Source organism: Microtus oregoni, unplaced genomic scaffold (assembly GCF_018167655.1).
Source record: "Microtus oregoni isolate MIOR12 unplaced genomic scaffold, Mior012 000012F_ref0000307, whole genome shotgun sequence".
Lineage (NCBI taxonomy): Eukaryota > Metazoa > Chordata > Mammalia > Rodentia > Cricetidae > Microtus > Microtus oregoni.
In genome coordinates, this window is record NW_024543071.1 from 1960541 (window position 1) to 1981013 (window position 20473).

Here is a 20473-nt window from a genome sequence, read left to right on the forward strand (position 1 = left end):
CAATTATGCTGCTTGCTGAGTGAATTGGTAGTTGTGCTTAAATGATTTGATTATTAAAATAGTTGAGGTAACAGACATTGCATGTTTGAACCATTCTCCCTGTGTTACACAAAGGTTTAGCCTTTGGTAGCTAAAGGTAATCTCCCCCAGATTGTGTGCCCAGAGGTCACTGTGGAGATGGTCTGGGGGCAAAGTGGAGAGGCTAAGTGAAATCCCAGGTTCCTACCTTCACTATCAACAACCTCCAGAGCACTGCCTTGGTTTCAATACATGGTCTAAGACTATAGCAGTCATCAGCTGACATGGATTTCTAGGGCACCTACTGTATCTCTAACCTTACCCTGAAGGTCCTATACCAGTGACAACTTCAGAGGTATGGACAGGTTCCCCAGGGTCACAGATGGAGGACTCACTGGAGCCTAATGCTTAGCAAAAGTTCTTCAGAGGAGATGGGAGCTTAAGTGAATCCTGAAACACGGGAAGGTTTGCAGAAGACAGGCTTGAATGAGCAAATCATAGGTTATGGAGGGTAGTAGGTAAAGCACTAAATCACCATGGCCAAGGAGGTCTTAGGAGGCAATGGAGTCAGCAGTTGGAAAGCACCACCAAAGCCAGGAGCACCAGGCACGAGCCTTGATCTTAATCTGGTCCACAGGCAGCAAAGCTACATCAGAGAGAGTGACCAGCACTGCCCTATTCACGACCACCGTCATCTCTGCACTCACCATTCACTTCTCCAGGTAATCTTGAGAACTCCAGGACTGGAACACAGAATATATACTCAACAAAAACTGTTCTGGGAGTTGCTGGGCGTGGTAGCACATACCTTTGATCTCAGCGCTCAAGAAACAAGGCAGATGGATCTCTTGAGTTTGAGGCCAGCCTGATCTACACAGAGTTCTAGACCAGCCAGGATCCTGTCTTTAAAAGCTGCCCTGGGATTAGGGAGATGTCTTAATGGTAAAGAAGTGTTTGTCTCGCAAGCATGAGGACCTGAGTTCAATCTCTAAAACCCACATTTTAAAAACTCCAGTGTGATGGTATACACTTGTTATCCCTGCACTAGAGAAATAAAACAGCCAACAAGATTTGGTGAGTTCTAGGTCAGCAGAAAACTCAAAAGCCAAGGTAGACACAGATCCTGAGGAACAACACCCAAAGTTGTCCTTGGGCCTCTATATGCATGGATTGCTTTGAACATGCACACTTCATGCGCACCCACATATATATACCAATGTACTGCAGAGTTCATTCCAACTGATTATTTCTATCATGAAGATACGGTGATCAGAACTTTTCAATACAGCTGATAGCTTGTGTGTTTCGGGCAGCTTTTTTTCATGAATATTGTTTCATGGCATCTACAACTTAGCTTCATGTCTTCTCCCAAAATCTTAAGTGGGCAGTAGTTTTACTTTTTAAAAAAATTATACATGGTTAAATATGCCAAATAGTGTGCCATGAAAAAGGAAGCACACAGCACTGAGCAGGTAACACAGGTACATGAGGGACAAGTGCCCAGTGGCCCATGAAGCTGGCAGGGGATTTAGGCTAGCACTCCACATACCACAGGGGGCAGAAGTGGAGAGAGGAGGGGTTGGCACCAAAGGCATGGCAAAGCCTAGATATATCCAAGCTTCTGCCATATACCTAACTCCCACCACTGTACACAGAGCAAAGCTGGGAGGAAAAACAGCAAATGAAGTAGAAAAGTAACAAAAATTCAGTGCTGGGCTGGTGAATCAGTAAATGCACTTAGAAGGTAGGCACTCCAATCTCAGACTTGAGAGCATTCCAGTAGATTCATTCTATTTTTCTTAACTAGAAAAAAAAAGCAATTCGCTATGTACACCGTGTAAGTGCCCAGAAAAGGGACAGGTGTCTACAAGTAGATGATAATGTACACCCCACGTATATCCTCAGCTAGCCCATGGACAAGAATCCTTTTTAAGTGTATTTTATGTGTAATGGAGTGCTGTGCATGCATATGTGTGCAGACTTTCACATGTGTGGGGTACGTGTGTGTGTGCATGCGCTTGTAAAGACCAGAAGTTGACATCAGGTATCTTCATGCTTCACTTCATGTAATGAGGAAGGGTCTCTCATTTGAACCCAGAGCTTGCCAGTTTGGCTAGTGTAGCCAGCCAGGTTGCTCCAGGGATCCTCTGCTCTGACTTCCTCACTGAGGTTACAGGTGGGCCACCACATCTGCCTGACATTTACATAGGTGCTGGCAATACGAACTGGGATCCTCTTGTGGCAAGCAGTTTTATCTATTGAACTATCTCCTCAGCACTGAACTGGGGTGTGAGCTAGAAGGACCTTACACACCTTATACACTTACACACCTTATACACTTACACACCTTATACACTTAAAGGTGTCTGCTATTCATGGACCACTTCCCTTCCTGCCTTAGCAGCAGAAACTTAATAAGACTAAAAGGCATGCATCCTACCCTTTAAAAATAATTCTTTAAACTTGAAAACCAAAACCCATCTCAGAACTCAGCTAACCTCCCTGGGTATTTTGAGAAGTCAGGGTCCTGTGTCATTGTCTTATTAAGGGTGTGCTCCTCAAATGGCAGCGTTGATACGCCTTACATTTTACAGAGACTGAGCAACAGGAGGATTTTTCCCTTTGCCTTTATCAGAACATTTTTTTTTAAAAATGAATGGAAGAAAAGCTGTGGTGCTCCCAACCAATTCACAGCCTGCTGTGACTAATAACCCTACAAAACACAATTGCACAGGTGGATCTCACACAACCGCAGGGTCAGTGCCTGCAGAAAGTACTTAAGGAAAGAATATTTTGCTTGGGGTGGAATGCCTCATGGCCCCCGTGTCTCTGACACTTGGTAGCTCATGATCTTGTACCTCAGCACTTGTGTGTGCTAAGGTTTCTCGAGTGAGTGTGATCTATTCCCCTTCATGGCACACGCTCTGCCACACTCCCCCTTATCATTAGAGGCTGCTGGCTTCCACCCACTCTTCAGCTCTGCTTGCACAATCAACAACACATCACCTGCTGGGCACCACCCCAGATGTTACCACCGTCAGTCAAACGGCATTGCTCCAATTACGGGCATGAGTTATAGAGAAGTGCACACCGTAAGACTTGATTTATTTCAATGGGCACTGGTTAAGAATTTTGACATTTTATAGTGAAGTGCCCCTGAAACCTGTTATTCTTACCGCTTTGCCTTTCAAAATTGTCTCCTCCACTTCCTTCAGTATTTTTTAAAATGAACTAAAGCACTGGTTTAAGTGAAGAAAAAACTGACTTTCTACCACCATTTTTCAAAACACTATGGTGACTGGCTAGACAAATGCTTCCCACCTCCTACCATGCTTCATTTCCTCTCCTAGCGCATGCAGGAAGCCACAGATAGATAACACAAACAGCCACTAACGTCTGCTGTCTTGGTGCTGGTCGCCCACCCAGCAGAATCTGGGTAGCGAAAGGAAGCTCTTGCCTTGAAGAGCGAAGATGTTTGGGTGCTACCGGGAGAGCAGAGTAGAACACTGCTTTCAGTGCAGCAGGAATGGCGCATGGTGACCCTGAGGACAGTCACTGCTGAGACTCTCGTCTAACAACACTTCTGTGAGGTGTTATCCTTTCCCAGTGCAATGGCGAAGACTGTGGGGAGCCAGTGCAGCTGCCCCCAGGCCCTTGCCAGCCCTTCACCATCCCTAAGAGTCTTCACTGTCTCCCGGGTGACAGAAACACTTACTGATAATTCAATTTCTTCAGTCAAAAAGGTTGGGGAGTAACCGTCATTCAGCCTTAATCAAATTATTGATAATGTGGCCACAGAAAGACAGGTTTCCAGTGCTGTGTGGGGAGTCTTCTATCCACTCTGAGGGATATGGGCTCAGGTCAGCAAACAGAGGTGCCACAGTGAAGCACACAACCAGGGTAGAAGCAAGAAGTCAGTGAAGGAGCCACGCTTCCACCCAAGGATCTCCACATCATCCCTCCTTCCCTACGAGTGTGGAGCATCTTGTGTTTTAACAAATAAAGCTTGCCTGAAGATCAGAGTACAGAACCAAGCCACTAGAGGCCAGGCAGCAATGGCACACACCTTTAATCCCAGGACTCAGGAGACAGAGGCAGATGGATCTCTGTGAGTTCAAAGCCACACTGCGCTACACAAGATTGATCCAGTTTAAAAGAGAAACAGGCAGTGGTGGCTCACACCTTTAATCCCAGCACCAGAAAGGCTGAGATGGGAAGTGATATGGCTGGGAGGAGAAAGGAGATCAGATGTAGTCTGAGCATGCAGTCTGAGGATGAGAAGAGATAGGATCGCCCCTTCAGTCTGAGGATTCGGGAGAGGTTAAAAGGTTTCTCTAGCGGCTGGCTGCACTGCTTCTCTGATTCTTCCTCTTTCACCCCCTAATATCTGACTCTGGATTTTTATTAAGAACAATTAGAATTCATGCTACATAGGAGCCATCCATGAGAAACTAGTCTCTAGTCAAAGCCTGTATAGTTCCGGGCACAAAGCCAGCGGCTAGAGATCGATGTATTTTTAAGCTACAGTAAATGGATAAGTAAATGTGATATGCTTCAGACAAACATAGGTTACACAATCTAATTTGGTTCTGTCTTTAAATTTGCTTTTGGAGGAAACCATCAAGAGTCAGTCAAGAAATGATAAAATACTAAGACCTGTTCTTGTCAGAAAGCTCTTCTGTGCTGGGCTTAGTGGCACAGGCCTGTCATGCCAGCTGCTCCTGGACTGAGGCAGGTAGGATCCTAACTTCCCGGCCTGTCTTGTCTCCTACAGAGTAAACTCAAGGCCAGCCTGGGCAACTTATTGAGCCCCTATCTCAAGATGAAACATTTTTTAAACGTAGAAAGAGGGCTAGAAACGAAACACAAAAGCAGAGTGCTTCAATCGACAATATTGGAGAAAGGAAACCTACAGAAATCTCGTCTGATCCACTCCAAAAGAACATGACAAAGAAGCCTTAGGTCTGTCCCTGAGCACAACACTAGCACTTCCTGTGGGCTTCTCCTTCATCCCTAGTCCACACAGTCTCCTTTCAGCTAAACAACACCAGCATCTGATACTGTAGTCTGCCCCCCCCACCCCCCGCCAGGACAAACGATAGAGGTAAACACCTTAGAAAGGGCACAAGCCTTACACACCCCCCACTTCAGATTTAGAGTCAATAATTTGAACTTGTTCAAAAAAGAAGCCTTGATTCTAGCCACAAAGATAAAACTAAATAGTTCTTTGCGCACACATGTGTGCCCCAGGGTGTAAATATGACCATCTTTCACAAAGACTAAAGACATTTTCAGACTCTTATGCTGGACCAAGATTCCAACTATCGCTAAATGCTATAAGGATAGAAGAAAAGCAACTGGAACCACATCCTAGTAAGCAGGAGGATTCTCAAGAACCATAACCAATGAGATTGAATTATATTTAATTGGCGAGAATTAAACAATATTAATCTCAATATAAAAATTAATCTTACTCTTCCAATTCATGAACATGAAGCTTAAAAGCAACAACTGGGAAGATAATATGAATGAAAGAAGTTACTGTGACAGTGACTGCAAAGGAATTCTCTCTGCTTCCGCTTGGGGCCTTCTATGGGAAAGGAGCAGAAATGTAGCTTAGAATTGAACTATGCAGAAACTATCCAGATAGCCATACCAAAATTATCACCAAACAAACAGCTTTCTTACCATCTTTTCTTCCTTAGCAGGTGGACTTCGGAGAAAAACGCAGAGGGGAGCAAAGACAATGTCAATTACCCCGATAATCGTCATGAGCCAAGGGAAGCCGATTGCCTTCGCAATGGCACCGCCCGCAGAAGGACCTTCGGGGAAACAGAAAATCAGCACTTCCTCCAAATGTCTTACTGCCAGAAAAATGTAAAGATTTCTTCATGTCTAGGAGGTTTCATCTGTCCTGCATTGAGGTAAAAGGTATCTTGAAAGCCAGCATACTCTTACCGATAGCATAGCCCATACAAAAGGCCACATCCGCAATGGCATACACGCTTCCATAGACAGACACGTGCCGCAGGTCCACCAGGTAGCCCATGATCGGCATCATGGAGGAATCCACCATCCCTGTGGATAGGCAAGAACGGCATATGGAAAAATGGTATAAACCAGATACAAGCTGAATGCTAGGGACCATTGCCAGCTCTTTCCTTCTGTCATTGCTACTTCTTCATCTGTGCCAGACTCCTGACAGCAAACTTTCATTGTGGATAGCAAGCAGAAGGGTTCAGAGAGAGGAGTGGAATTCCAGACACTGAATCTTTATTAGGCCACCGTTTGTAGGCTGTCTGACCTCACCTTATAATCTCTTGTAAGGGATCATCTTTTGGGTAAAGGGAAGGTACGCAATCCTCTGGCAACTCACCTATCACTATTCTCCAGGTATAGTATATATTTTTACAGGCCACTGAAACTTGGCCTACTAGGGGAACTTGGCCTACTAGGTTATGACTTCCTGACCCACTATTTTCTCAGTCACTTTTCCCTTGCCAGTTAGAACACATACATCTATCAGCCAACCTCTTTCCAGCTTGCCTCCAACATCAGGCCTTAGACCACGCAAGTTCCCAAACTGTAAAGTGCCTGTGTACTAGAACTCAGTGGAGGCTGAGAAGGCGTCTCTTCCTGCTCAGAAAACTAAAACCTGAAAAGTTGGCTACAACCAACAATGAAGACCAGTGTGGCACGCTGGGCCTCTTGACTAGCAAAGGGACAAGTATCAGAAAGAGCACATGAGTTCAAGTTCTGGGGCAAATCCTAGCTGAATGAGCATGTCATACCTAGCCTCTGAGCATCTATTCCCCTGTCTGCATGGGGTGCTTTGGAAGTGGTTATGGTGACTGACTGTGGTGAACCAGTGCCTGTGAGCACTGCCTAGGGGCTGGCCCACAGCGGTAGGTGGATGGGAGCAATGGCCTTGCTTTGTTTACTGTTTGCTGATCATCTGGTGTGTGCAGCCTGCCACAGAGAAAGGGCGGAGCAAAACCTTAGAGGTGGATATTAAGCAAAGAGTTGAAGGAATTACAACAGGACTGCTGTGTAGGTCCATGGGGAGACAGAAGATGCCAGGGCCACCCAACCTCCTCTAGAGGGTTGGGAGATATCCCAGTCATTCTTTCTGCCTTACCTGACTCAAGGACTAAATTCCTGACGCTAAGGTGTAACAGATTTGGTCTTTACCTTTATCGTGGTAATCAGTATTTATAAATGGGCAACAAAAGCATACCATTAGTCCAGACGCACCCTAACGCACACTAATGTTTTCTTCTCCTTTGCCTCTGAAAATCCCTGCAGTGCACAGCATGCCTCCTCCCTAGCCTGCATTTTCTTTAGCCTCGGAAGCAAAGCACTTGGGAAGGTCTGCTCTCAGATTCTAACTAGATCAGGAGGTACGTGTTTGCCAGCCCACAGCAGTGAAGCATTAGTTTGCTTCTGCCAACGCCACCTGATTCTCAACAGGAATCTCCATGCATCTGGACTAGGGGTTGTTCCTGAGCTGACGCCATGGCAGCCTCCACATCAGCTTCTGGAAATCTGAGCTTCTGAACCTAACGACAGTTTGTTCACTCTTCAAGAAGAGAATCTCGGCTAGAGAGAAGACAGTTCCGAGTTGAGGCACAAGGCCCATGTGACTTACCAATTGCAAAACCAACTCCAAAGTTGGGAGCGATGAGTCCATAGATATTTTTCGCAAAAGGAATCTGTAAGAGGAAGTTAATGTGCTAAAATAAAAGATATTGACGCTAATAAATCATCTTCTACAAAAAGTACCTTTTACATAGGAATGAGAACAGAGAGAGGGAGGGGTTGTCATCCCTATCTTTAAACCCAAAGCCTACAGTGAGGGTGTGGCCCAGTGGTAAAGCACTTGCCTACCATGCATGACACACTGGGATCAATCTCCAGTGCGGTCAATCAATAACTAAATGTCAAAGCCTGAAATGTAAATTCTGACTGCTGTGAAACCTTAAGTACATGGCTCCTCAGAAGGGCGGTTCCGTCCACCCTCAGCTTTATCAGGGAAGACAGCCATATTTGCGGAGATACTGGCCACTAAGATACGTCTATTCAGGAGTTATCTTGCTATTGTTCAGAGTAGCTGCCATAAAGTATTTAAGACATGGTGGTTCATGCCTGTAAACCCAGCATTTGAAAGAATGAGGCAAAGAAGACTGTCGTCAGTTCTAGGCCAGCCTGGGCTACATATGAGGCCTTAAGGAAAAAAAACTACAAAAGAATAAAAACAATAATAGAAAAATAAGTTGGTAAACTGCATAATAAAACAGTTTAAATAACATCTGACCTAAAATTACATAATATACCCACTGGAATCTTTCCAGAAATGTTTAAAGTGACTTTTAAAAGTTCAAGTTATAAAATGAAAAGTGTAAAGATGAAGAGCATAATAAAACCAAATATTAGCAAACAAACTGTCATAAAATATTGCCTAGCGAGTCTCACCCAAGACAAGAGTTTCAGTCCCATGTGCTCCCAGCCCCCGACTGCCTGACAAATGCAGTCTTTCACTCACACATAAAATGCTGATTCCAACAATTATCATCCCCAGAAGAGCACAAAGCCACCTATCAAAAGAAAAAGCACATCAATAAATGAACACTTAATGGTGTTTTCCCCAAGACACATCTTCAATGAAAATCACAGCAGTTACTTGTAATAGCGAAGACAGAAACACTGAATTTCTTCAAAGAACCACATTATTGTCAAAACAATAGAACGAATGCTTTCATTTAATCTTACCTTCCCATTTTGTGTGCAAGTATTCCAAAAATATTGGTTCCAAGGAGATAAGAGATACTTGCTGGTAGGAAAGCAATGCCTGCAGGTTTATGAAAAGGATACCTTATCAGTGCTGCTACAAGTCACACGTCAGAAAAACTAATAATCACAGACAGTGCAGCGATGATTCGAGAAGATGAAATGAAGTCTGGGGCCTGCACCCACGCAGCTAATATCCGGTTTCAGTCTGGACCCCACATGGCTTATCCGTCCCAGGAAGCTGCCAAGACGCTCCAGAAATGGAAACCATTTCTCTATCAGTGGCTCCATCTCACCTCCATCTGAGTCTGGTGGCAGCATCACATGCGGACCAACAGAGACAATCCCCAGCTGTGGGAGCTCAGCAATGGCCACCCGTGTGGTCTGGGCATTTACATGTGTGTTCTCACTTTTGTAATTCTTGGCAGAAGGCACAGCCATTGAAAGAATTAGGGAAACTAGGACCAAGAGAAAAGAAAGCAGTGGAAACTAGCCAGAGCCCAGCGTTACGTTCCCTTGTAAGTTTACACACATGTATGTGTGCACACAAGGCTTTGTCACACAAAGAGGACCATATAACACCTACTGCTCCATGCCCTGTTTTTCTCAATTAACTGTGAGCATCTTCCTTTCTTAAGAAAAAAAAAAACTACTTGGTCATTTTTTCAAGGTAAAACTGTGGCTGACAGACTTAATGGCTCTCCAAGGGGAGACAATGAACCAGGAGCAGCTTCCAGCAGGCAAGGGCAGAAGTTGCCTTGAACATGGCCAGCACTGAACAAAAGGCCCGTCAAGTTAAGCCGTGAGGATCTGTCCACTTCAGCTCTACAGTTCATACTAGGGCAATCTCTTGATAAGGGACCGCTGTGCAGTTTCTTAATTTCAGTATTTTCTCCTTAAAATCAGATACACTAGACTTGATTCCAAGTCTTGCCCTCCAACAGTCAGAGTTGCTTTTCTCCACCATCTCTGTGTATACTAGGTACACATGGTGAGTGGTCAACAGTGCTGTCTACCCAAGCACAATTCTGTCCCTCTAAGGATAAGACCCTAAGCCATTAAACCCTGGGAGAAGCTGGCAGAAGCCTGAGCCTCTAACACAACAGGAATTTCAGGTTAAATGGTCCTATGATCAAAACGCAAAGCAGAATCGTGCCAGGACTAGGATTCTGGGAAATGATGGCGGAGAGCAATCGCATGTTCCTGGAAATCATTTCCATCACACCTAGCAATATGCAGAGGCCAAACAGTCTCTTAGTATAATCTGATTGGGCAAACATTTACTGACAGCCTTGTGCACAGCACACCACCAGCTTACAGCGAAGGCAATGAAAACATGAGTCCTGTCACCATGGAAGTGTCTTTGACAGAGGGCGTTTGATCTGTGATCGTAAGATAGAGTTCTGAGAACCCCAGACCTGCAGCTGGTCACATTCTCCGAAGCAGATGGTCTTGAAGCCTGACCCTAGAAAGACTGTGACAAACCTCCCACACTTTGCAGACCGGGTTGGGCTGGGTAATAGAAATCATGTTGACTTTGCCTCAGGGTTAGTTGGAGCCAAGGGCCGTGGGTTTTATATACCCATGCCAACTGTGAGAAAAATAACAGCAGGGCAAACAGCCACTAGCATAGAGCCTCAGGGTCAGAGGAACAAAATGAAACTGAAGGGACTCTTCGGTGGGAACTCTGAGGACCAGATCCCATTTGACAAGGTAGCAGCCACTCTCTGACCCATCACTGCCTGGAGGACTGCAGTCCAGTGTTAGAGGAGGTGTCCTGTAGGCAAGAAGGGAGTAGACTTTTGCATAAGATTAAGATTAATGTTAATTTAAAGAACAAAACCAAAGGACCCTCGTGTACAACATCGCTGATGGTACCAGTCAACCAAATACTCTTGACCTTGGCCCATAGACAGCCTTTGTTTCTAGTTCTGAGGGCCCAGCTAGGTTCAAGGACTCTTGATGTATTGGACTTGAGTTAGAACCTCAAGCAGGGACACAGACAGACTCCTCAATCCAGTGAGCAGCCCTACCTTCTCAACATGATAGGGGGTACCGGTCTCACACAGGACTAAGAAACACAACGACCTTATTTTCCTTGGGCAGCAAGGCCATTGGCAAGCTCCATCATGCACTGGATTAGGAAGTACAAAGCAAGGTGTTGGCTTGAATTTACAACTTGCATGCTGAACTTTGCAAGGCTCAAACCCCTTAAGCCCTGCGAGAAGCCATTGTTCCCACCCTGTACACTCAGAAGGGATGTGAGGCTCAAGGGATGCATTGCATCATACGGTTGTGAACAGACATTTTTCCAGACTGACTTCAGACTGGCATGGCTCCCTGCAAATCCCATTTCCCCATTCTCCACCCTGGCCTGCTGGCCTTCCCCGGCAAGCAGGAACCACCTCAGTTTCCCCATAACCTTGCTCCATTGTGACAGGCAGGCAGTCCCCAGACCGGGGCTGGCCATCCAAACAAAAGGTCCTAGCGGGGTCTGGGAGTGCACGCCTTTAATCCCAGCACTCAGGAGGCAGAGGCAGGAGAATCTCTGTGAGTTAAAGGCCAGCCTGGTCTACAAAGGGAGTTCTAGCACAGCTAGGACTACATGGAAAGACCCTGTCTCAAAGGAAAAACAAACAAACAATGGGGTGTGGGGGTGGGGAGAAGTTTGAAGATACCTACTTCACAGAATTGGAGAGATCTCTGTCCCTCAGAAATAGGGTTTCCACAGAGAAATCACAGGCAGAAGCTGTCTCTACACCTCACAAAGTTCCATCAACAAATATGAAAATAACTCATTCTAGGGCTCTCCCCACCTGAGTAAGAAATGTCAGCTGCACTTGGTCTATACACGACATCCAATGCAGTATGCATATTGCGCTGACAGGAGTTCCCACAGGCTCCTTACCCATCTCTGGTCACACCAGAAGATCCACCACAGGGACCAGCCCACCTCAGCCCTGAGCAGCAAAACAGGGAAAGGCTTGTACTATATCATGAAGCATTGAGGAGTGGATGCTGGACATGGGACCTGAGAGGTGACAGTAGTGAGTCCTTGAGACTCTTCTGAGCTCAGATTGTTTTTAATGGCTGATCCTGGAACCAGAACCCGCCAGTAGGCCTTGTTAGCCTGACCTAAGAGAGGCCTGCAGGCTCAAATCCTGGCATCCCCAAAGCGCACACGGTCAGCAAACCAGGCTAGCACAGGATGTCCTATGATGTCACAACTGGTTAGGACAGAATGGGATCCCTGCCTGGCAAACCCATATCCCCTCACCCCTCCATGACTGTATCACCATCACATTCAAAACAAACATGGCAGAATGACCGGCAAGAAGTGTGGCTCCAACCTTGCCTCGCACTATTATGCAGGGCCTAAGTTTCCCTTTGGAGAGTTACAGTCCTCCCCGCTTAAACTCAGCCCTAAGCATCAAGCTGTCGAGAAGTCATTTGGCTTTGAACTTGAGGTGAAAAGGAAACAGAGAGTCCATCCTCAACAGCTCCAACTCAGGACCTGCTCAACATGGGACAGAGGAAGTACTGGGAACAGGCTCACACTGAAGCCTTCTGGAATAGGCATCTGCCGTCTTTTCCATCCCTGAAAGTACAGCCAAAGCCCTTTCACGAGAGCAATCACATGTCACATAACTAATAGGTACGCTTGTCCCTGACTTCCAGTGTCCCCAAAGATGACTGGGAAATAGAGTGAGTCTGAGGCCAGACTTCTGGGCCAGCTCTAGGGCAAGGGCCACTGGCTCCAGGCTCACTGTCCTCCACATGTATCCTACTCATCCCACAGTACCCTTGGTTCAGGGGCTGGTGGTTGTAGGAGCCACTAGTCCCAATCTCAAGAGACCACTAAGAGAACCTTTCCCCTCACACTGAAGATGAGGCAAAGTTAGATTCTCTCCAAGTGACAACCCTACCTCTGAGGCGAATGGCAGGCAGAGCCTCAGGGTGGGTCAGCTAAACACCAGGCAATGGCAAGCCTGCCTCAAATGATCTTTCATTGACATCTGGGAGCCTGAGTTCTAGCTCATGGTGGCCCTGGGGCTCCTTGCTGACCTTAAAGACTTTAAAGAGAAAGCCGCGGGCTCTGTCTGGTGACAGAGCGGCCTAAGTGCCCAGCACACGGCCAGGACACATTCAATTAAGGTCATAAGGCAGTTAAGTGGAGACACTGGCAGCCCCGACAAGCTTCCCGGTGGAGATGTAAGTAAATATGTAGTGTTTGACCAAGCCGTGCCATCCCCGAGTGCCTCCTGAGAAGACTCGAGCTGCAGGGTGCCACAGACCTGAGGGAAGGAGAAGTCGGGGCCTCCCAAAAGGATCAGCTGTGGTCTCCACACACGACAGCCCGCTCACGCTGAGTGGGGGTGGGGACTGCACCTAGCAGTGACTTTCGCCAGGAGCCTGAAGGCTTGGGCATCCGCTTTGGCCCTGATGGGGAAGGTCCGAACTGTAGTTTCTGAGCTCTGAGAACCCATCTGCCAGTGACTAGCATACGTGGCCTGTGTTTGGTTTTGTCACAGAATTCACATCCTATAAAATCTACCCTCTCGGTGTTTCCAGATGGGTGGTTTTCAGTTATCTTCACAAGGCTGTGGCAACCATTGTCATGAGCAGGATCCAAAAGGCTGCCACTTCCTCGAAAGAAACCTCCCACCTGCGAGAAGCCCCTCACCCATAACTACCCTGGGTTGTTTGAGGCCTTTCAGGGTCTGTCTGACAGACATACACAGCAATCATTGCAGAATCTAAAGGGGCTGGTTCTTCGTTGAGAACATGTCCAAGGCAAGCAGAGCAGGGTAGGTCCAAGCTACCCTTGTGGGTAGATGGGATTGGGAGATGGATGGGTTTGACCTGAGTTTGATCCCATGGGCCTACACGGTAGAAGGAGGCAAGCTGTCCTCTGACTTTCTCAAGTGCACTATGATGCACACACACACACACGAGACAGAGAGAGAGAGAGAGAGAGAGAGAGAGAGAGAGAGAGAGGTAAATGAAGTCAGAACAAAGCATCTCCATATGAAGATATCCATGTGAATTGAAGGAACTAAGAAAATAAAATAAATCTCTAACACAGATAATACATATTTAAATATGATTATATGTGTATGGGGACTAGCTTTTCAGAACACTTTAAAGTTGCAGAGATTCAAGAGGAGGTCATGACATGGGGGACAGTGGTAGATCTGTGAAAGAGAAGAGAGAATCCAGAATGAGCCACTCACGGAGGAATGGAGTTGGGGGATCACATGTTCCCCTAGAGACATGGCCCAGGGATAACTGGCCACATGGAAAAAAAACTCATTCCTATCCCCAAATTAAAGCAAAACTAATTCCATACAAAATGCATTAAAGGAAAACAAAGGCTACTTAATTTTTAAATGATCTTGGTAAAGGAACGGGCCCTTTGAGCTAGACCATGACATGGAAAAAGAAGCCCGTCAAGTCTGACACGGAGCCTCTTAGATGTTCTGAGACATGAAACATGCCCTGTGCAAAGCGGGGACAATATTTGCAACGTTTCCTACAAAATGTTAATGCCTGATACACAAGGAATATGTTATAAGTAAGAAAAGAACAAACAGCTCAGTACAACAGTTGACAGAGATTATCAGCAGGAATCCCACACTAACCAAGTGTGGTACACCCCTCTGATCCTGGTATCCAGCAGGCTGAGGCAGGAAGATCAAGGTTTTGAGGCCAATTTGGTTACATAGTGAAAACTCTCTCTCTCTCTCTCTCTCTCTCTCTCTCTCTCTTTCTCTCTGTCTCTCTCTGTCTCTCTCTCTCTCTCTCTCTCTCTCTGTGTGTGTGTGTGTGTCTGTCTGTATGTATGTCTGTCTTTCTCTCACACATGTGCCCCTAAACACACACACACCACATATACACACACACTTAAAATTAAGTCTATGAAAAGAGCCTCCAATTCTTGCCTATTGGATTCAAGTACCTGTGTTGGTGCAAAAACTACATCAGTTTGACTTGGGGAAGATGCCCTACAGATAACTGTCTAACCATGAGGGAAAGAGGGAAAGGCATGAATATTCTGCTATATGAATCGGTGGCAAAAAATGAACTGTGACACCCTTCAATAAAGATTGCTTGAAAATACATAGCACTGGGATGGGTTCATGAATCAAGCCATAGGATGCACACGCAAGAGGACCTGAATTCAGCCACCAGGATCCACAGTAAAACTGGGCATGGTGGGCTATAGTTGTAATCTCAGCACCGGGGAGGAGGAAACAGAAGCTCCCTGGAGCTCGCTGTTCAGTCAGTTTAGCTGGGTTTATGAGCTCCAGGTTCAGTGAGCTATATCTCAAGTGGCATTGACCTCTTGCCTTCACATACATACACATGGGTACAAGCATCTGTCTAGGGAAGAAGGACAAGAAAGGGCGTCAGAGAGGATGCCCAGATGGTGGGAAGGAAAGTCCCCATGTGGCTCAGACTGGACCATGTTTAGAGTGGATAGCTAGGACAGATATCCAGAATGAGCAAAACCACAGCAAACTCTCCTTGGGTCATAGACCTAACCACACTGAAAGGCTCATTCCTCTCTGCCAGAGAGTTCAAGGAACACATTCATAAATGCTACACAGAAAACCAAGAAAAGAGAAAGACAGGGCAACGACTAACTAAAGGAAAAATGAATTGAAGAAAAGATAATTGATCATAGTACAATATAGAGTTCAGCTTGGGACAATATTCACAGATAATGTCAATAATAAATCCCAATCTAACGAAGACATGCAATGCAACTGTAAGAGTCTACTAGGATCTGTGGACAGTACATCCCAAGACCTCAGTAGATACCTGAAGCTGGAGAGAACACCAAACTCACTGCATATGTACCCATGATACAATGTAGTTTATAAAACAGACACTAAGAGATTAATAATGACAATGAAATACAATTCTAGCAATGTCCTGTAATAAGATTAGTGTGGATGTTTCCTCTCCCTCCTCAATATCTCCTTTCCCCTTTTCACTTGAAACATCTGTCAAGGATGATTTTAAAAAAACTGGAGCTGAAAGTGACCCCAAAGCCCATTTGAGGCAAGCTGTAGCGATCACTCATCTTGCTGTGGGTGGTTCTGCAGGGCAGATATACAGACAGACAGGACACACCCTAGTCCTTACCCAGCTGCCACTTTCGGGAACACATGGTCTCCATCATCCAGATGGGTAGGGCGGGCTCCAGCATGGCTATCCCCATGTTTGCAAAGCAGATGGAGCCTGCAGAGAGGGAGGAGTGTTAGTGTCCTTCTGCCTTCATAGTAAGTGTCTGTGATCACTTCAAACACAGACCCCACGGGCCCCAGTTCAGAGACCGTACTTCCATGGGATAGAGGCCAAACGAGCCAAGAGGATAACATGACTATTAGTTTCAATTTTAAGCAAGCCCAACCCCAGAGTTACAAAGTCTGTAACTGGAGAGAGCCATCAAACTCTTTTGACTTAGCCCATCCACCTTACAAATGAAGATAAAATGTTGCAGTTCACTAAGGAGGAGAGCTGCCTGTAGCAGCCAGCAGACCACCCACAACATGGGCCATCCTGGGGCTCTTCTGACTAGTTCTCATCTGCAATGGGCTTGGATAGTTTTCGAGATCCCTGAGGTGTCAGAAGAGCTAAGGGTCGTGGTGCACTGGGGACACGCGTGATGGGGACAGGTGTTTGTGGAGCCATAGACACATAGAGCATCCATGCAGATCTTCATCATTTGTTTACCAAGCTCTGTAAACACAGAACCGCCTGGGAAAAGACACACAGAATGGCCCTCCATCATTCTAGAAGCGTCCTGTGCTGTGCTCCGTGGAACCTGTAATTTGCTAGCACAAATTCAAAGAAAGCTGTGCCAGCATGATGACGGTGAGCGCAATTCATTCCTGGTGACATTTAACGGTGGAACATCTGAACATCTGACTTCTCTTCCCACTCACCTCGCTCCTCGCTCCCTCCACTACCGCCACCACGTGAAACACAGGAACTGTGCCTAGTTTAGCAGTGTTGGCCACATCTTTGATTGTCCTTCCATCACTGAGGTTCCAAGAAGCAGTCACTGCCTGGCCCATAAGTGCTCAACTCAGGGAGTTTACATCTCTAGGGCCCCACCCTTCCCAAGCCCCTATTTTCCACCTAACCTTGACTCTGGAATGTTTCCTGCACCCTGTAGAGCCCGGGGCATGAAGAGATTGGTGCATCGACTTCCTAGCCCTTACCCTAGATGCCACCCTGGCTAATCACACAGAAAAAGGGTTCAACAAAAAACAGCCCAGAGCTTGGTTGACTTTTTCTTTTTTCTTTCTTTTCTTTTCTTTTCTTTTCATTTTTCCTTCTTTCTTTCTTTCTTTCTTTCTTTTTTTTCTGACAAAGTTTCATGCAGCCTAGGCAGGTCTTTCCCAGTACACCAAGGATGTCCTTGTACTAGAATTACAGGTGGGCGTTACCGTGCCAAGTTTAAACAGTGTTGGGAAATGAACCCAGGTTCTGTGCATGAAAGACAAGCTCTATTCACTGAGCTACATTAGCAGCCCCCAACTTGGAGCACTGAAAAGGGCAGAATATAAAAATTCTACAGAAGTAAGACCCAGTTCTCTCAAACATTCTCAGTTGTCTTATACATCATGCCTTGCATAGACAAATCATCCCCTCTCAGGCTGAGCCATACTGCAAGGCTGCCCAGAGGGCTACTTGCTGGTAGCAGCCTTGTATCTGGGAAGGGAAGTCCAGACCCTGCAGGGAAATAAACTGTCTCCCCTGGGACAGACCCACCAGAACCCCAGAGTGTTCTTTTAATCCATCTAGGCCCCATGTCCAAAGGCATAACTTCTCATGCTACAGGCAGAGAGGTGCCCTCTAGGGCTCAGTTCTCAGGCCAAACATCCACCTGAGACCAGCAAGCCCTTCCAAGGAAGTTCAAGGCCAAGCAATGAGCCTTTAACAAGAAGACAAGAAACCAGCAAGTATAATGCAGGATTATCCCACGTCCCTGACCTCACATTTCCAGCAGGCAAGTGAAAATCACCCCCACTGCCCACCCACACTGTCCCCCCAGGACCCAGGAGTCCCACCTGCAGCGATGAGGATGTACGGGTCCTTCAGCAGGGTAGTTAGGGGTGTCCCCTTCTGACTCTGTCAGGCAAAAAGAGGGGTTAGAAAGAGGAGTTCCCTGGGCCACCCTTTGGTCTTCACCACCCAGTTGCTTACCTCTGGCTGCACCCGGGATGGCTGGAGCACGAAGAGCTGGACAGCTACAAAGGAAAAGCACAGATGACCTTCTTGGAAAGCGGTTATGGCCCAAGCACATGCCATTACACAGGCCAGAGCCACAGCACTCACCTCCGTCCAAGAGCACCAGGGCAGCCAGAACCAGGAAGGGAGCCGTCTTCCCCACAAACTCATAGAGTATACTCCCAAACGGGGGTCCCACTACAGAAAGAGAGATCCACAAGACAGCCATAGTAGGTGGTTCCTCACCCATAGGAGAAACACCATTTGGTTCTTACATTTTGCTCCTTAAAAGATCTGGGATACACACCCTACATTCAGCTTAGCATCATGTTGAACTCCCTAGGTACGTTTTCACCTAGGAAATGGGAAGAGCACACAAAAGCGTCCCGAAGACCAAGGGTCTGAAGCTGTGTGGGCTCTGGAGCACAGGTCGCTCTACAGACTCACTCATTTGCTACCACCAGACATGGGAGGCACTGGCTCCAGAGAGAAAGAAAACATCAAAGGCAGGGGGAAAGATCCAACTCTCGTTCAGGAAAAATGTCTGTCCCCTGGCTTAGGATGTCAACCAGGGCAGGTGTAGTGGCGGATACAGAAGGCTGGAAGTTTCTCTCGGATTATAACTATTATTGTTGTTGTTGTTGTTGTTGTTGTTGTTGTTGTTGTTTTTCAAGACAGTGTTTCTCTGTAGCTTTGGGTCCTGTCCTGGAACTAGTTCTTGTAGTCCAGGCTGGCCTCGAACTCAGAGAGATCCACCTGCCTCTGCCTCTCAAGTGCTGGGATTAAAGGTGTGTATGACCACTATCTAACAATAACTCAGAATTCTTTTAAAAGAAGGGATCTGACAGACCATCCTACTCAATTCTGTGTTTTATATTGGAGCCTGGTACAAGGTTTGGGGACAGAGGCCAAGGAAGCCCAGATCCTTTCCGCAAGGGACTTTTCTCCCATTTCCCAAAGACTGTAGGGAAAAAACTAGAAATAGGAGGGCTGAATGCCTGTTCACAGGAGTGTGGACGTGGGCTCAGTGTGGCCAGGACCAATGAGCAAGGGAAACTGTAACCCAATGCCAAAACGTTTCCACCTGCAAGTGACTATTACATACCTAAGACCCCCATGGCCAGGCCCCCCAAAGCGATCCCCATGGCGTTACCCCTCTCTTCATCATCTGTGTACACGCTGGCCAGCATGCCCATTCCTAAGCAGAATAAGATCCAGTTAGCGCCCATGCTCTAGGGAGTACCAAAACATCACCCATGGCATCCTCCCTCCCAACAGGCTGACCATCTTCCTGAGTCAATGAGACTGACGGAAATATAAGACTAGGCAGAATCCAGTAGGAAGGTGGGCACCTTCTCAAAAATCTCCTCTACCCTTCACCTCCAGTCCCAACATCAGTCTGCAAAGTGGCAGACAGGCTCCCCGCCCAGGTGTTTTCACGCCTACCAGCCACGGATGAGCAAGAGGAGCCAATTCCCTGCAGAGACCTGGCGATCAGCAGGAAAGCATAGCTGCTGGAGAAGGCAAACACTGCCAAGAGAAGAGGCCCAAGCCCTCACGTCAAGGTCAGGAGGCCCCTGCCCACAAGACAAGGATGTCGCAACATTGCGTGACCTGGAACACACCCTTAAACTAATGGGTCTATCCATGCTTGAGGCTGTGGGCTGCTCCATGAAGCTCCCGCTTCCTGTACTATTGCCAGGACAGCATCCCTCCTCCCCCAGTCTAGTCTACTTCCCGGCTCACAAGAGACAGGACTTCTTCCAAGACCCACATGCAGAAGGCAAACAGCAGATACTTACTAACTGTTGAGATAAACATAATACAGAATCCAGCAAACATGGGAATCGGATAGCCAATTCTGAAAGACACAGACATGAAGAGTCCAATGACCGCTGGCTGTTTTTGTAAGGCTTTATATTGATTTTTCCAGGCGTTATCTGTTGGGGATCAGCTGGATAAGTGGTCTGTAGACTTGTCTGAAAATTCATATACTCGGTGTTTCCTACGTGACCTTTTCGTGTTTGACCGTCTTAGAATATGAATACACTTATGGGCTGCCACTGTGAATGAAAATTCCTCTGGAATAAATGTTAACACAACATTGTCAAGTAACCCCAAACGTATCTAAAAGATGAAGGGCCTGTTTCTGTCATCATTGTTATTATTATCATTAGTGTAGTCTTTGCAAGAACTTCCCCAAAGGGACATCTGTGGTCAGTCAGAGCAGCTTCCCAGCCACCTCTGCCTGGAGGAAATGTCGCCCTGCTTTGATAAAAGTCCATCAGATGAGTCACCTGGCAAGAGAAACAGCAACACCATGTCTAAGAGGCATTAGAAATCAAGATGCTAAGATCTGCCTTTATGCTGACCACCCTGAGAGGCCATGTGTCTCATGCAAAAAGTCTAAGTCCAAGTTGTT

The 20473-nt window shown here is 46.6% G+C and overlaps 1 protein-coding gene across 1 annotated transcript in view; it reads right to left on the reverse strand.

Moving 5' to 3' along the window:
• Positions 1-20473, reverse strand: part of Slc18a2 (solute carrier family 18 member A2) — a 31940-nt gene that overhangs the window by 1569 nt on the left and 9898 nt on the right. Inside the window, exons 4-15 of the mRNA XM_041661544.1 lie at positions 19854-19912; positions 19498-19581; positions 19157-19249; positions 18160-18249; positions 18028-18071; positions 17892-17952; positions 15958-16053; positions 8788-8866; positions 8561-8612; positions 7667-7730; positions 5977-6096; positions 5707-5840 (exon numbers count right to left, since the gene is read on the reverse strand). Coding sequence (XP_041517478.1) covers positions 5707-5840; positions 5977-6096; positions 7667-7730; positions 8561-8612; positions 8788-8866; positions 15958-16053; positions 17892-17952; positions 18028-18071; positions 18160-18249; positions 19157-19249; positions 19498-19581; positions 19854-19912 — 976 coding nt within the window. The remainder of the gene's footprint in view (positions 1-5706; positions 5841-5976; positions 6097-7666; positions 7731-8560; positions 8613-8787; positions 8867-15957; positions 16054-17891; positions 17953-18027; positions 18072-18159; positions 18250-19156; positions 19250-19497; positions 19582-19853; positions 19913-20473) is intronic.